The 13,012-nt window shown below is 48.0% G+C and overlaps 1 protein-coding gene across 1 annotated transcript in view; it reads right to left on the reverse strand.

The window, feature by feature from the left end:
• Positions 1-10,551: 10,551 nt before the first annotated feature.
• The window catches only part of LOC142258360 (uncharacterized), a 158,048-nt gene continuing 155,587 nt past the window's right edge, over positions 10,552-13,012 (reverse strand). The window contains exon 26 of the mRNA XM_075330973.1: positions 10,552-12,395. Coding sequence (XP_075187088.1) covers positions 11,125-12,395 — 1,271 coding nt within the window. The 3' untranslated portion in view covers positions 10,552-11,124. The remainder of the gene's footprint in view (positions 12,396-13,012) is intronic.

Genomic DNA, 13,012 nt, shown 5'->3' on the forward strand with positions numbered 1-13,012 from the left:
AGGGCAGTGATGGGTTGCATACTCACAGTACTGGGGTCCGGGAGGAGGAGTCACACAACAAAGGTCCAGGAGGCATGTAAAGCAGTGAGGCATCTGCTGCACCTATTCTTCTGTGACTGAAGGCTGCGCGCTGCTTACCCCGCCCACAAGGTAAGCCCTGAGCATGCAAGCACAGGCCAAGGTTCAGCCTAGAATATACGGGCTGCAGTCAGGTCCCGAAAAGAGCCTGTACATTCTAGTACGGCCTGCAATCATGATCTGGAAGAGGCCCATACATTCTAGCATCTACCCAGAGTGCGTGCGCTTCCTCGCATCATGCACTGGGATTTAAAGGGCCGGCTGCCGACAAAAGCACGGCTACCACTCAAACACTGCGGTTCCCTGGAATGTGCCCGGTGGCCGCAGAAAAAGTCTGCCCACCCCTGTTCTAGAAGATCCCGTACGTTTCCAATACTTTCCCTCATTCTTGCAAGGACAAATGAAACAATACCATCTCCACAGGGTATTTTGGCTTCATTACATCTTTCAATTCTCACTCTCACAACTCCAGCTCTATCCATAAACTGCCGGATGACTTTTCCATTCTTCCCAGTCATTTTCCTGACAATATTTCTGGGAGTCTGGATGAAAACTTCCACAAATTCCTATAATCTTTGAGCTCTCTTAACTGCTTCCAAACTTGCTCCATAAATTTGAAACATTTCCGTAGTTCTTTGAATTTAATAGCTGTGATACCTAGAATTTTCCTGCCTGTCATGCTTGTAGGGCGAGAACGGGGTTTAGTAGATCCACTGGACCAAAAGACCTCCGATCCTCACAAGATCTCCTTCTCTATTACCCTCTTATCTCCTCTTCTCACAATCGCATGTAAGATTTCACCCATGCCTCCCCCATACTTTGGAACTCACTACCCCAACACATCAGACTCTTGCCTACTGTTGAAACCTTCAAAAGGAACCTGAAGACCCATCTCTTGTGACAAGCCTACAACCCGCAGTAACTCTCAGTCCACTATAGCGTTGCTCGACCCACTATACAATCACCTACTGTACCCCTTCCCTGTAGCCTGTGAGCCCTGACAGGCAGAGTCCTCTCTCCTGTACCAGTCTGTGCCTTGAAATGTTCACGACTATTGTACTTGTCTATGTATGCCCCTTTTTCCAGTTCTAAAGCTCCATGGAATAAATGTCGCTATAAGAAATAATAATGGCCCTGAGTACTAGCAATGCATAGAACTCATTGCCAAGTCACGTCCCTTAAGGGAAATGTGCCTCAACCCCTTGACGACCTATGATGTGCTGGTACATCATCGGTTATGTAGCGGTAATCACTGCTGTCTGCTGCTGCTGATTTGAACATCAGACATGTGGGGCTAACCGGCGACGGTGGATTCGCGATCAACCCGCACTTGCTTGCCACTTAGATCGTGCTGTCAAAATCTGACAGTGCAATTAAAATGGCCGTGGCGGAGATCGCACCGTTCCTCGCCACCAACGGAGGCCCCTTGACGTGATCACAGAGAGCCAATGCTTGTCATGGTAGCTTGGGGTAATGTGATGACCTCTGCCATGACCATGATGTATTATCTGTGAGAGCCTACAGAGCGGCAGCTCTCACAGGAACGCCATATTTCTGCTGATCAGAGCTGTGCAGCTCTGATCAACAGAAATGAACAAGACAATAGATCCATAAAGTCCCCTAGGGTGACTAGTAAAATAAATATAAAAAAAAAAAAAAATAAAAGTTAAAAAAGAAACATATTTGGTATCACAGTGTTTAAAAATGCCGGATCCATCAAAATATCAACTCAATTAATCTGATTGGAATTTCTTTCTCACCACACCGTGTACCAAACGCCAAAATTACATGCTTTGGTAGCTGAAAATACATTTAAAAAATGCAGTAACAAGCGGTGAAAACGTAGCATCTCTACAAGAATAGTACCAATAAAAATGTCAGCGAGAGACACAAAAAATAAGCCGTCACTGAGCCCCAGATCCCAAAAAAAGAGAATTTTGTTTACTTACCGTAAATTCTTTTTCTTATAGTTCCGTCTTGGAAGACCCAGACCTTGGGTGTTTAGCTTCTGCCTCCGGAGGACACACAAAGTACTTCACCTAAAAGTGTAGCTCCTCCCTCTGAGCCTATACACCCCTGGTGATCCAGTCACAGCCAGTTTAGTGCAAAAGCTGAAGGAGAATAGCTACCCACAAGTAGAACAGAGCAAGAGCCGGAACAACCGGAGACTCTGTCCACGACAACAGCCGGTGAAAACACGCGGAACAAGGAAATTGCCAACAGGCAACAGGGAGGGTGCTGGGTCTCCCAAGACGGAACTATAAGAAAAGAATTTACGGTAAGTAAACAAAATTCTCTTTTTCTTTATCGTTCCTTTGGGAGACCCAGACCTTGGGACGTTCCAAAGCAGTCCCTGGGTGGGAAATAAACAGAAAAACTAAGAAGTAGGCAGAACCTAACTTCACAAATGGGCGACCGCGGCCTGAAGGATGCGTCTGCCCAAGCTCGCATCTGCCGAAGCATGAGCGTGCACTTGGTAGTGCTTCGAGAAGGTATGCAGGCTAGACCAAGTGGCAGCCTGACAGACTTGTTGAGCCGTAGCCTGGTGCCTAAAAGCCCAAGAGGCACCAATAGCTCTGGTCGAGTGTGCTTTGATCCCCGGCGGGGGAGGCGCCTGCGTATTCTGGTAGGCGTCCGAAATGGTTGACCTAATCCAACGGGCTAAGGTCGGCTTAGAAGCAGAGAGGCCCTTGCGCCGACCTGTGGTTAGCACAAAAAGAGAGGTGCACCGCCTAAGTGCAGCGGTGCGAGACACATAGATCCGGAGAGCACGCACCAGATCTAGAGTATGTAGAGCTTTTTCAAAGCGATGAACAGGGGCTGGACAGAAGGAAGGTAAGGTAATGTCCTGGTTAAGGTGGAAGGGAGAGACCACCTTAGGAAGAAAGTCTGGAGTCGGACGGAGAACCACCTTGTCTTGATGAAAGACTAAAAAAGGTGACTCTGAGGAGAGCGCAGCCAAATCAGAGACTCTCCTGAGAGAAGTTATGACAACCAGAAAGGCCACTTTCTGTGAAAGACGGTACAGAGAAACCTCCCTAAGAGGCTCAAAGGGGGGTTTCTGCAAGACTGTGAGAACCAAGTTAAGGTCCCAGGGGTCCAAGGGCCGCCGGTAAGGCGGAATGATGTGAGACGCGCCCTGCATGAAGGTGCGGACCTGAGCCAGCTGAGCGAGACGCCGCTGGAACAGAACTGACAGGGCCGAGACCTGTCCCTTGAGAGAGTTGAGGGACAGTCCTAGCTGCAGACCGGACTGTAGAAAAGACAGAAGGGTCGGCAAGGAGAATGGCCAAGGAGGATGGCCGGTAGAGCGACACCAGGACAGGAAAATTTTCCAAGTCCTGTGATAGATCTTAGCGGAGGAAGACTTACGGGCCCGAGTCATAGTGGAGATGACTTCAGGGGGAATACCAGAAGCCGTCAAAATCCAGGACTCAAGAGCCACGCCGTCAATTTGAGGGCCACAGAATTCGGGCGGAAAAACGGACCTTGCGAGAGTAGGTCTGGACGGTCTGGGAGATGCCACGGCATCTCTACGGACAGTTGGAGCAGGTCCGGATACCAAGCTCGCCTGGGCCAGTCCAGTGCAATGAGGATGACTCGACGACCCTCCATTCTGATCTTGCGCAGGACTCTGGGCAAGAGAGCTAGAGGGGGAAACACATAGGACAGACGAAACTGGGACCAGTCCTGAACCAGAGCGTCCGCGGCGAAGGCCTGAGGATCGTGGGAGCGAGCCACGTAAACAGGAACTTTGTTGTTGTGACGGGATGCCATTAGGTCCACGTCCGGAGTGCCCCATTTGCGGCAGATCGATTGAAATACTGCCGGGTGCAGGGACCACTCGCCACCATCCACGCTTTGACGGCTGAGATAATCTGCCTCCCAGTTGTCCACTCCTGGGATGTGGACTGCGGATATGGTGGACCTGGAGTCCTCCGCCCATTGGAGAATGCGTTGTACCTCCATCATTGCCAGGCGGCTGCGTGTCCCGCCTTGATGGTTGATGTAGGCAACCGCTGTCGCGTTGTCTGACTGGACTCGAATGTGCCTGCCCGCCAGCAGGTGGTGAAATGCTAGGAGAGCTAGAAGCACGGCTCTGGTTACTAGCACATTGATTGAAAGGGCTGACTCGGATGGAGTCCAAGTGCCCTGTGCTCTGTGGTGGAGACATACCGCTCCCCAGCCGGATAGACTGGCGTCCGTGGTGAGAATCACCCAGGACGGGGCCAGGAAGGAGCGCCCTTGGGACAGGGAGAGGGGCCGAAGCCACCACTGAAGAGAGCTCTTGGTCCGTGGCGACAGAGCCACTGACTTGTGTAAGGAGGAAGGCCGCTTGTCCCAACAGCGGAGAATGTCCAGCTGCAGGGGGCGCAGATGGGAACAGCCTCCATGGACGCCACCATTTGACCCAGCACTTGCATCAGACGCCTGAGGGTATAACGGCGGGGCCTCAGGAGAGAGCGCACCGCCAACTGGAGTGACAGCTGTTTGTCTAAGGGCAACTTCACAAGTGCCGGCAGCGTCTCGAACTGCATCCCTAGGTACGTGAGGCTCTGGGTCGGAGTCAGAGTGGATTTGGGAAAATTGACAAGCCACCCGAATTGGGCTAGAGTGGCGAGAGTGAGCGAGACACTCCGCTGACAGTCTGCGCTGGATGGAGCCTTGACTAGAAGATCGTCCAGGTAAGGGAGCACTGCCAACCACTGGAGGTGCAGAACCGCAATCACTGCTGCCATGACCTTGGTGAATACCCGAGGGGCCGTGTCTAACCAGAAGGGGAGAGCCATGAATTGGAAATGATCTTCTCCTATTGCAAAGCGTAGCCAACGCTGGTGTGAAACTGCAATTGGCACATGTAGATAGGCATCTCTGATGTCGATGGACGCCAGGAAATCCCCTTGGGTCAATGAGGCAATGACTGATCGCAGAGACTCCATGCGAAAGTGCCGCACCCGAACATGCTTGTTGAGAAGCTTGAGATCCAGGATGGGCCGGAAGGTACCGTCCTTTTTGGGAACTAGGAAGAGGTTTGAGTAAAAAACCTCTGAACCGTTCCCGGGCGGGAACTGGTACAATTACCCCGTTGGCCTGCAAGGCTGCCACAGCCTGTGAGAAGGCGGCGGCCTTGGAGCAGGGGGGAGTTGAGAGAAAAAATCTGTTTGGCGGGCTGGAAGAAAATTCTATCCTGTAGCCGTGAGAGATGATATCTCTCACCCACTGATCGGAAACTTGTTGAAACCAAGCGTCGCCAAAGTGGGAGAGCCTGCCACCGACTAAGGATGTTGCTGGAGCGGGCAGAGAGTCACGAGGAGGCTGCCTTAGTGGCCGGACCTCCTGCGGTCTTCTGCAGACGCGCTCTTGAGCGCCAATTGGATTTCTGGTCCTTAGCTGAGTTAGCGGACGAGGCGGAGGGCTTAAAGGACGACCAGTTGGAGGAACGAAAGGAGCGAAACCTCGACTGAATCCTACCCTGGACAGATTTCCTGGTCTTGGTTTGTGGCATGGAAGTACTCTTCCCGCCAGTAGCCTCTTTAATAATTTAATCCAGCTGTTCACCGAACAGCCGGGAACCAGCAAAAGGGAGCCCAGCAAGGTACTTCTTTGAAGAAGCATCTGCCTTCCACTCTCGAAGCCACAAGATCCTGCGGATAACGAGGGAATTAGCCGAAGCCACCGCAGTGTGGTGAGAAGCCTCTAGCATGGCAGACATGGCATAAGAAGAAAAAGCTGAAGCTTGAGAAGTTAAGGTAACCATCTCGGGCATAGATTCCCTGGTGAGGGAATGTATCTCCTCTAGAGAAGCAGAAATGGCTTTGAGGGTCCACACTGCTGCAAAAGTTGGGGAAAACGCGGCCCCCGCCGCTTCATACAAGGATTTGGCCAGAAGGTCAATATGACGGTCAATGGCATCCCTAAGGGAAGTGCCATCAGCCACCGACACAACGGTCCAGGCTGAGAGCCTGGACACCGGCGGGTCTACCTTTGGGGAGTGAGCCCACTCCTTGACCACCTCAGGTGGAAAGGGAAAACGGTCATCAGAACCACGCTTTGGGAAGCGTTTGTCAGGACAGGCCCTGGGTTTGGTCACAGCGGTCTGAAAACTGGAGTGGTTAAAGAACACACTCTTTACTCTCTTAGTCGAGGTAAACTGGTGCTTTTCTGCCAGAGAGGGTTGCTCCTCTGCTACTGGCGGATTGAGATCCAGTACAGAATTAATGGAAGCAATCAAGTCACTAAGTTCTGAGTCACCTTCGGAAAGATCAATGGGGCACATGGAGTTAGCCTCCGAGCCCCCTGTAAAGGCATCCTCCTCATCCTGCGAGTCAGCCCTTGAATCAGAGCCGCGGGATGAGGAGGGAGAGGAAACCCTGCGGCGCCTCTTAGGAGGACGGGGTCTGTGCCCTGATGATGAATCCTCTGTGAGCTCCAGTGGACGGAGGTCAGAGGATAGGGATCCTAAAGGACCCTTAGCAAGAGCATTAGAGGCACCCTGTGAAGGGGGCTGATGCATATTCAAAGTACTGGACAGAAGTCCCATGGACTCAGCAAATGACTGGGAGATAGCCCTAGAGAAGGACTCTACCCAGGCCGGGGGTTCAGCCACAGGTGCAGAAGCAGCCTGAGAGACCACTGGGGGTGAGACTCCAGGCTGTGGCACCGCCAAGTTAGAGCAGACATCACAATGTGGATAGGTGCTCGGTTCAGGCAGCAGGAGCTTACATGCAGCGCATGTAGTATAAAGCTTTGGAGCCTTGCTCCTCATGTGAGACATGCTGCTGGAGTGGGGAAATCTACAAAGAGAATGAACCCCAGGGAGTATATTCAGAGGTCCACAACCAGAGACCGGCTGTGGCTTACCAGACCGCTGGAAGCGGTGTTGTGTGCCCTCCAGATCCCGAAGCCCGGACCCCCAATGCACAGCACCTCAGCAGGGATGCAGAGTGCAGGATGGCCCAGCGCAGAGTGAACCCTGTCCAAGAAAATGGCCGCCGGAGCGAAGAGAGGGGGAGGGACGGGGGCATTTCCTGTAGGAAAGCGGGATCTGGATGGCCATAGAGGCCTGCAGGGGGGGAGTCACGCACAAGCAGTGGGGAGTGTCCCCACTCCCCAGCAGTGGGGAGTATACCTCACATATATTTTATATGTATTTTTTTGCACTTTGATTATGCGGGGTGCAGCCGGGCCTCTTAATACGGCCGTGCATAGTTGCCCTGGTTGCCCTTTTTTGCTGCGAGTACATTTTATAATACATTTTTGGGGGAGTTTTTATCTCCTCTTGTTGCTATTTTTGATATTTATCAGTGTAGGGACCCGCAAGCGTGAGGATCCGTGATGAGGATTGTGGGCTTACGTACATTGGCCAATTTACAAACTAATACCTCACATATATTTTATATGTATTTTTTTGCACTTTGATTATGCGGGGTGCAGCCGGGCCTCTTAATACGGCCGTGCATAGTGGAATTTCTGTCCCTTACGTGCTGCAATGAGTAGTGTCCGAGTAACCCGCCTAATCTAATAGTAAGGGCGTGGTAATAGGTTGCTGGCTGGACACCATGCGCATACAAGTGTGAACAGTGCCCTATGCGCGCCACTAGTGTGCAATTTACCTTGCACCTGTGAAGTGTCCATCATGTTGAGAGGCTTGTCTGCATCCTGTTTGTGCATTAGATGTGTTGGCCTGGGATAATTGGACTGGTTGCCCTTTTTTGCTGTGAGTACATTTTATAATACATTTTTGGGGGAGTTTTTATCTCCTCTTCTTCTTGCTATTTTTGAGAGTGCAGAATGGCCCAGCGCAGAATGAACCCTGTCCAAGAAAATGGCCGCCGGAGCGTAGAGGGGGCGGGACGGGGGCGTCTCCTGTAGGAAAGCGGGATCTTGAGGGCCATAGAGGCCTGCAGGGGGGGGGGAGGGGGGAGTCACGCACAAGCAGTGGGGAGTGTCCCTCCCCTGTGCAGGACGGCCGCCGGGAGGAGCCGTGCCTGTGCCTAAATTTGAGCAGCGAGGCCGACACGCAGGCACCATCGGCGCGGTTCTCGGGCGAAAAGCCGGAGGACCCGCCGGAAATGCCAAAACAAATACCGCAAACACACTCTCCCCACACAATAAAGGACAGGGACCCCCAACATATAAACGTCTCAGGTACTTAGCTGCTGAGACGCAGGGCCAGGTCCCTGGGGATGAGTGCTCCGGTCCAGCAGGGTCCTCAAGGGGCTGTGGACGGAGACCGGTCTCCTGCCAGGCATGGAGACCGCGCTGGCTCCCACTTCAATCCAGAGCCGAGGAGGGATGGTGAAGGAACATGGCATGTAAGGCTCCGGCCTCGGAAATCAACCTTACAGCACCACCGACACAGTGGGGTGAGAAGGGATATGCCGGGAGTCCAGACGTGGACCCGCACTTCTTCAACCTTTTTCCAAAAAAAAAAAAAAAAAAAATCATATGAGAATGCATGTGTGTATGTATCCTCCTGAACACAAAGCGATAAACTGGCTGTGACTGGATCACCAGGGGGTGTATAGGCTCAGAGGGAGGAGCTACACTTTTAGGTGTAGTACTTTGTGTGTCCTCCGGAGGCAGAAGCTAAACACCCAAGGTCTTGGTCTCCCAAAGGAACGATAAAGAAAATGAGAACACTACATGTCTCAGAAAATTACACTAAAGGCGCTAATCTTCTTTGGGACAAAGTTTTTTAACCTTTTAGTTAAAAGCTAAAGTATACATGTTTGGTATCTACGAACTCATGCCGACCTGACACGTTATTTTTACCATGTAGTGCACACGGTGAATAAAACATACAAAACACTATTGTGCAATCGCACTTTTTTTGCAATTTCACAACACTTAGTGTACTGGAAATTGGGAAAAATATTCTATTTGGTAATACTAATGGTTTCATTCAAAAGTACAACTCGTCCCGCAAACAAAAAGATCTCATATGACAAGATTAACGGAAAAATAAAAAAGTAATGGCTCTCAGAAGGAGGGGAGGAAAAAACAAAAATGGAAGGGGCGTGTCTGTGCATGCACCGTATGAGTATTGAAAGGAGGCCTGTGCGGCGAGCACAGGCGCTGGGACACAGTAGTATGGACCAGGGATGGGGCAGCCACCGCTGGAGGCCGGGAAGATGAGAAAGTCGGCATTCCAGTCAGCAGAAGGGGACAGGACAGCGCGGGGACGCTGGTTTCGGCGTTACACTGGCTTACTGAAAGTTATTTCTGAATGTAAGTATTGCAAGCCTTATTCAATCTTTTCTAACAACAAAATCTTCCTGACACGATGCAGTCAGCTGCTTCGTTAGCGCTAAATGTCTGGCGACGTCTTAATTTATAGCCATATAATTGAACTGCCTATGAGGCAAAGTACACTTTACACGCTCCTACAGCTTTCCTAAATTTTCCATGCGCCGACTCACTGACATAAACTTCTCTCAAGTCTTCAGGAACATCTTTGATGAGTCTCTCGTAGAAAACTCCATTAGAGCCACGCACCTCCACCATACTGTTTTTCAAGTTGGAACCGCAATGGGCAACAAGATGGATTCCTTTTCTTTCACTGCCATCGGACAGTTCTTTGGGAACACATCTTTTACTATCTTTCGCATTCTGCGCTTTCCGCGGACCTTTGTCTTTTTGTCCTTAGATTTGGCAACTTCTTTTTCTTCCAAAGGCTCTACCTCTTAAGTTGTAGTCTCAGGTTTAGTTGCAGCTTCTGAGTCTTCGGGTTTGTGGTCAGCCTTGAGTATTGTTTTCTCAGACTCCTTCAGTGTTCTGCATGCTCTTTCAGCAGCAGGTTCAGATTAGCTCACAGCTCCTGATGAGTCCTCTGGCTTAGTCTTTACTTCTTCAGTGGCTGCTTCCACTTCCACAGTTTCAGCTTTCTCTTGGGTTCCTTCAGTGTCAGGTTTAGTTTTCTCTTGCGTCTCTGCAGCATCACTTTCTCCCTTCTCATGGGTCTCTGCAGCTTCATCTTTAGCCTCAGGTTCTCTGGATCGGACCTGTGTAGAACAAAAACTGTTGTCCCCAGCTATACTCAAGCTGCTGTCTGATCAGGGGACATTGGGCTGCTGTATGGCCTGGACCGTACCACTTCCGGCAGAATATGTCCTCATCTGAGTTCTTCGGCACTACCGCAGCCACTCTTTTGGACCTGGGATGCTCTGCTCACTTTTGGGAACTCCAGGGTGGAGAGGGTACGTTCTGTGGCTTCCTCAAGGGATTCTTAACTCCTGGTGTCTCTCCATCCACCCAATCAGGTTAGTGGTATACAAGGGATCTTCCTGAGTAACACGTGTCTGTACTGGCTTCAGAACAGATTGCATAAACCAGTCCATTACCACCTCTTCAAGAGAATATATCAGCGACTCCTGTCCCTGCCATTGAAGGCAGTTAAGAATTTACATGTAATGATTGTGTACAAATAATTGTTCATTTATCATTTACAGATCTAATGGAAACTACCTCCATTTACATTGCATAATCAATGGGTGAGACATTTATTACATTAAATAAATTATCATGAACAATACGTCTTAAAGGGGTTTCCCTACGAATAAAGTACACTTTAATCAATAAATCTTTGAATAAAAATAAGTGTCGTAATTGGATGTTTTTCAAATAAAGTCTCTGTGCTGAGATAATCTTATATATGTGCCCCTGCTTGTACTGTGTAATGGCCCTGTCAGATCTCTGATCTGGGTAGGGGAGGAAACAAAAGATTATACAAACAGGACAGAATGGGATTGCAGAAGCTGACTTCTCTGAAATAAAACATTTCGATGCCTGTTTCCAAACAGGCACGGAAATGTTTTACTTCATTGAAAGAATTAGCATTCCATTCAGTCTTGTCTATATACTCTGTATACTTTATCAAGCAAAACCTAACAATGGTTTCTACCCTGTGTGAGTTCTTTGATGTTCAATCAGACTTCATTTAAAGCTATAATGTTTTCCACATTCTGAACTTAAAAGTGGCTTATGCTGTGTAAATGCTCTGATATTTACCAAGATCTGATCGAATAGTAAAACATTTTGCCCATTCTAAATATGAAACTGACCTCCCTCTGTGTGAACTCTTTCATGTCTAACAAGATCTGATTTTTGGGTAAAACATTTACCACATTCTGAACATGAAAATGGCTTCTCCCCTGTGTGAATCATTTGATGTGTTACAAGAACATGTTTCTGACTAAAACATTTCCCACATTCTAAACATGAAAATGGTTTTTCCCCTGTGTGAATTTTTTCATGTGTAGTAAGAACATGTTTCATGTTAAAACATTTTCCACATTCTGAACATGAAAATGGCTTCTCCCCTGTGTGAATAATTTGGTGTGTTGTAAGAGCATGTTTACGTTTAAAGCATTTTCCACATTGTGAACATGAAAATGGCTTCTCCTCTGTGTGAATTATTTGATGTGCTGTAAGAAAATGTTTCTGGTTAAAACATTTCCCACATTGTGAACATGAAAATGGCTTCTCCCCTGTGTGAATCATTTGATGTGCTGTAAGAAAATGTTTCTGATTAAAACATTTCCCACATTGTGAACATGAAAATGGCTTCTCCCCTGTGTGAATTCTCTGATGTTTAACAAGACCTGGTTTCATGGTAAAACATTTTCCACATTCTGAACATGAAAATGGCTTCTCCCCTGTGTGAATTCTCTGATGTTTAGCAAGATCTGGTTTCATGGTAAAACATTTTCCACATTCTGAACATAAAAATGGCTTTTCCCCTGTGTGAATTCTATGATGTTTAACAAGATATGATTTTGTAGCAAAACATTTTCCACATTCTGAACATGAAAATGGTTTCTCCCCTGTGTGAATTGTTTCATGTCCAACAAGACCATGTTTCTGGTTAAAACATTTCCCACATTCTGAACATGAAAATGGCTTCTCTTCTGTGTGACTAATTTGATGTGTTATAAGAATTTGTTTGCTGTTAAAACATTTTCCACACTGTGAACATGAAAATGGCTTCTCCCCTGTGTGAATCATTTGATGTCTAATAAGACTATATTTTTGATTAAAACATTTTCCACATTTTGAGCATGAAAATGTTTTTTCCCCTATGGGTGCTTTATGAGGTTCAACATCGAGTCTGTAATTTCTATTTTGCTTTATAGTCTGTGGTGAATCAGGAAATAAGATCTGTTTAAATGAATCAGATGATACAATTGGGATATCAGATACTGAGGGTATATCTTCAATATTGGAATTCGCCTTGTATGCATATGGAATAAAACTAAAATCATCAACATTAAAGTGTGAAAATATTGGATGTCCCTCTGCGCTCCAGGTACAGTCATCTGCAGAAAAAATTAAAATTATATTATATTAATGATATAATAATCTTTTAATAATATAACCTCAGCAATTATATTGATGTTTTATGACATTACAATGGAGAAATTTCTAGAAAAAAATATAACTTATTAACAGACTAAAATATTTGACTGCAAAACAGATCACAATCTCACACTAAGGACCAGCAGATCTCGATGTTACAAAACCAGGTTTTTCTGTTTCATTTTTCTACTTCTGTGTTGAAGACAGTTAAGTCCAGAAATCTTTGCCCCCCCTCCCGCCAGGAGATGAAGGGACAGGAGTGTGATGGAAAAACAGATGTAGACAAACAGGGAAAAACTGAAATTCAGACACACTACAAACTCACAGGAATAAACAGAAAGGCTATGTGCGCACGTTGCGTACTGTCCCTGCAGAAATTTCTGCAGCGATTTGAACAGCACATGTACGCTTCAAATCGCTGCAGAAACAGTCCATAATGAAAAAAAAAACAAAAACGATTCCATGCGCTCTGACTGCAGCTCCTCCCATAGACATAGAGGGGACTGCATGCAGAGCGCAGGAAAGAAGTGACATGTCACTTCTTAGAACGCGCGCTTAGGGCAGCAGCCGAAGCGCT

The sequence above is a fragment of the Anomaloglossus baeobatrachus genome, chromosome 1, assembly GCF_048569485.1.
Source record: "Anomaloglossus baeobatrachus isolate aAnoBae1 chromosome 1, aAnoBae1.hap1, whole genome shotgun sequence".
Taxonomy (NCBI): Eukaryota; Metazoa; Chordata; class Amphibia; order Anura; family Aromobatidae; genus Anomaloglossus; species Anomaloglossus baeobatrachus.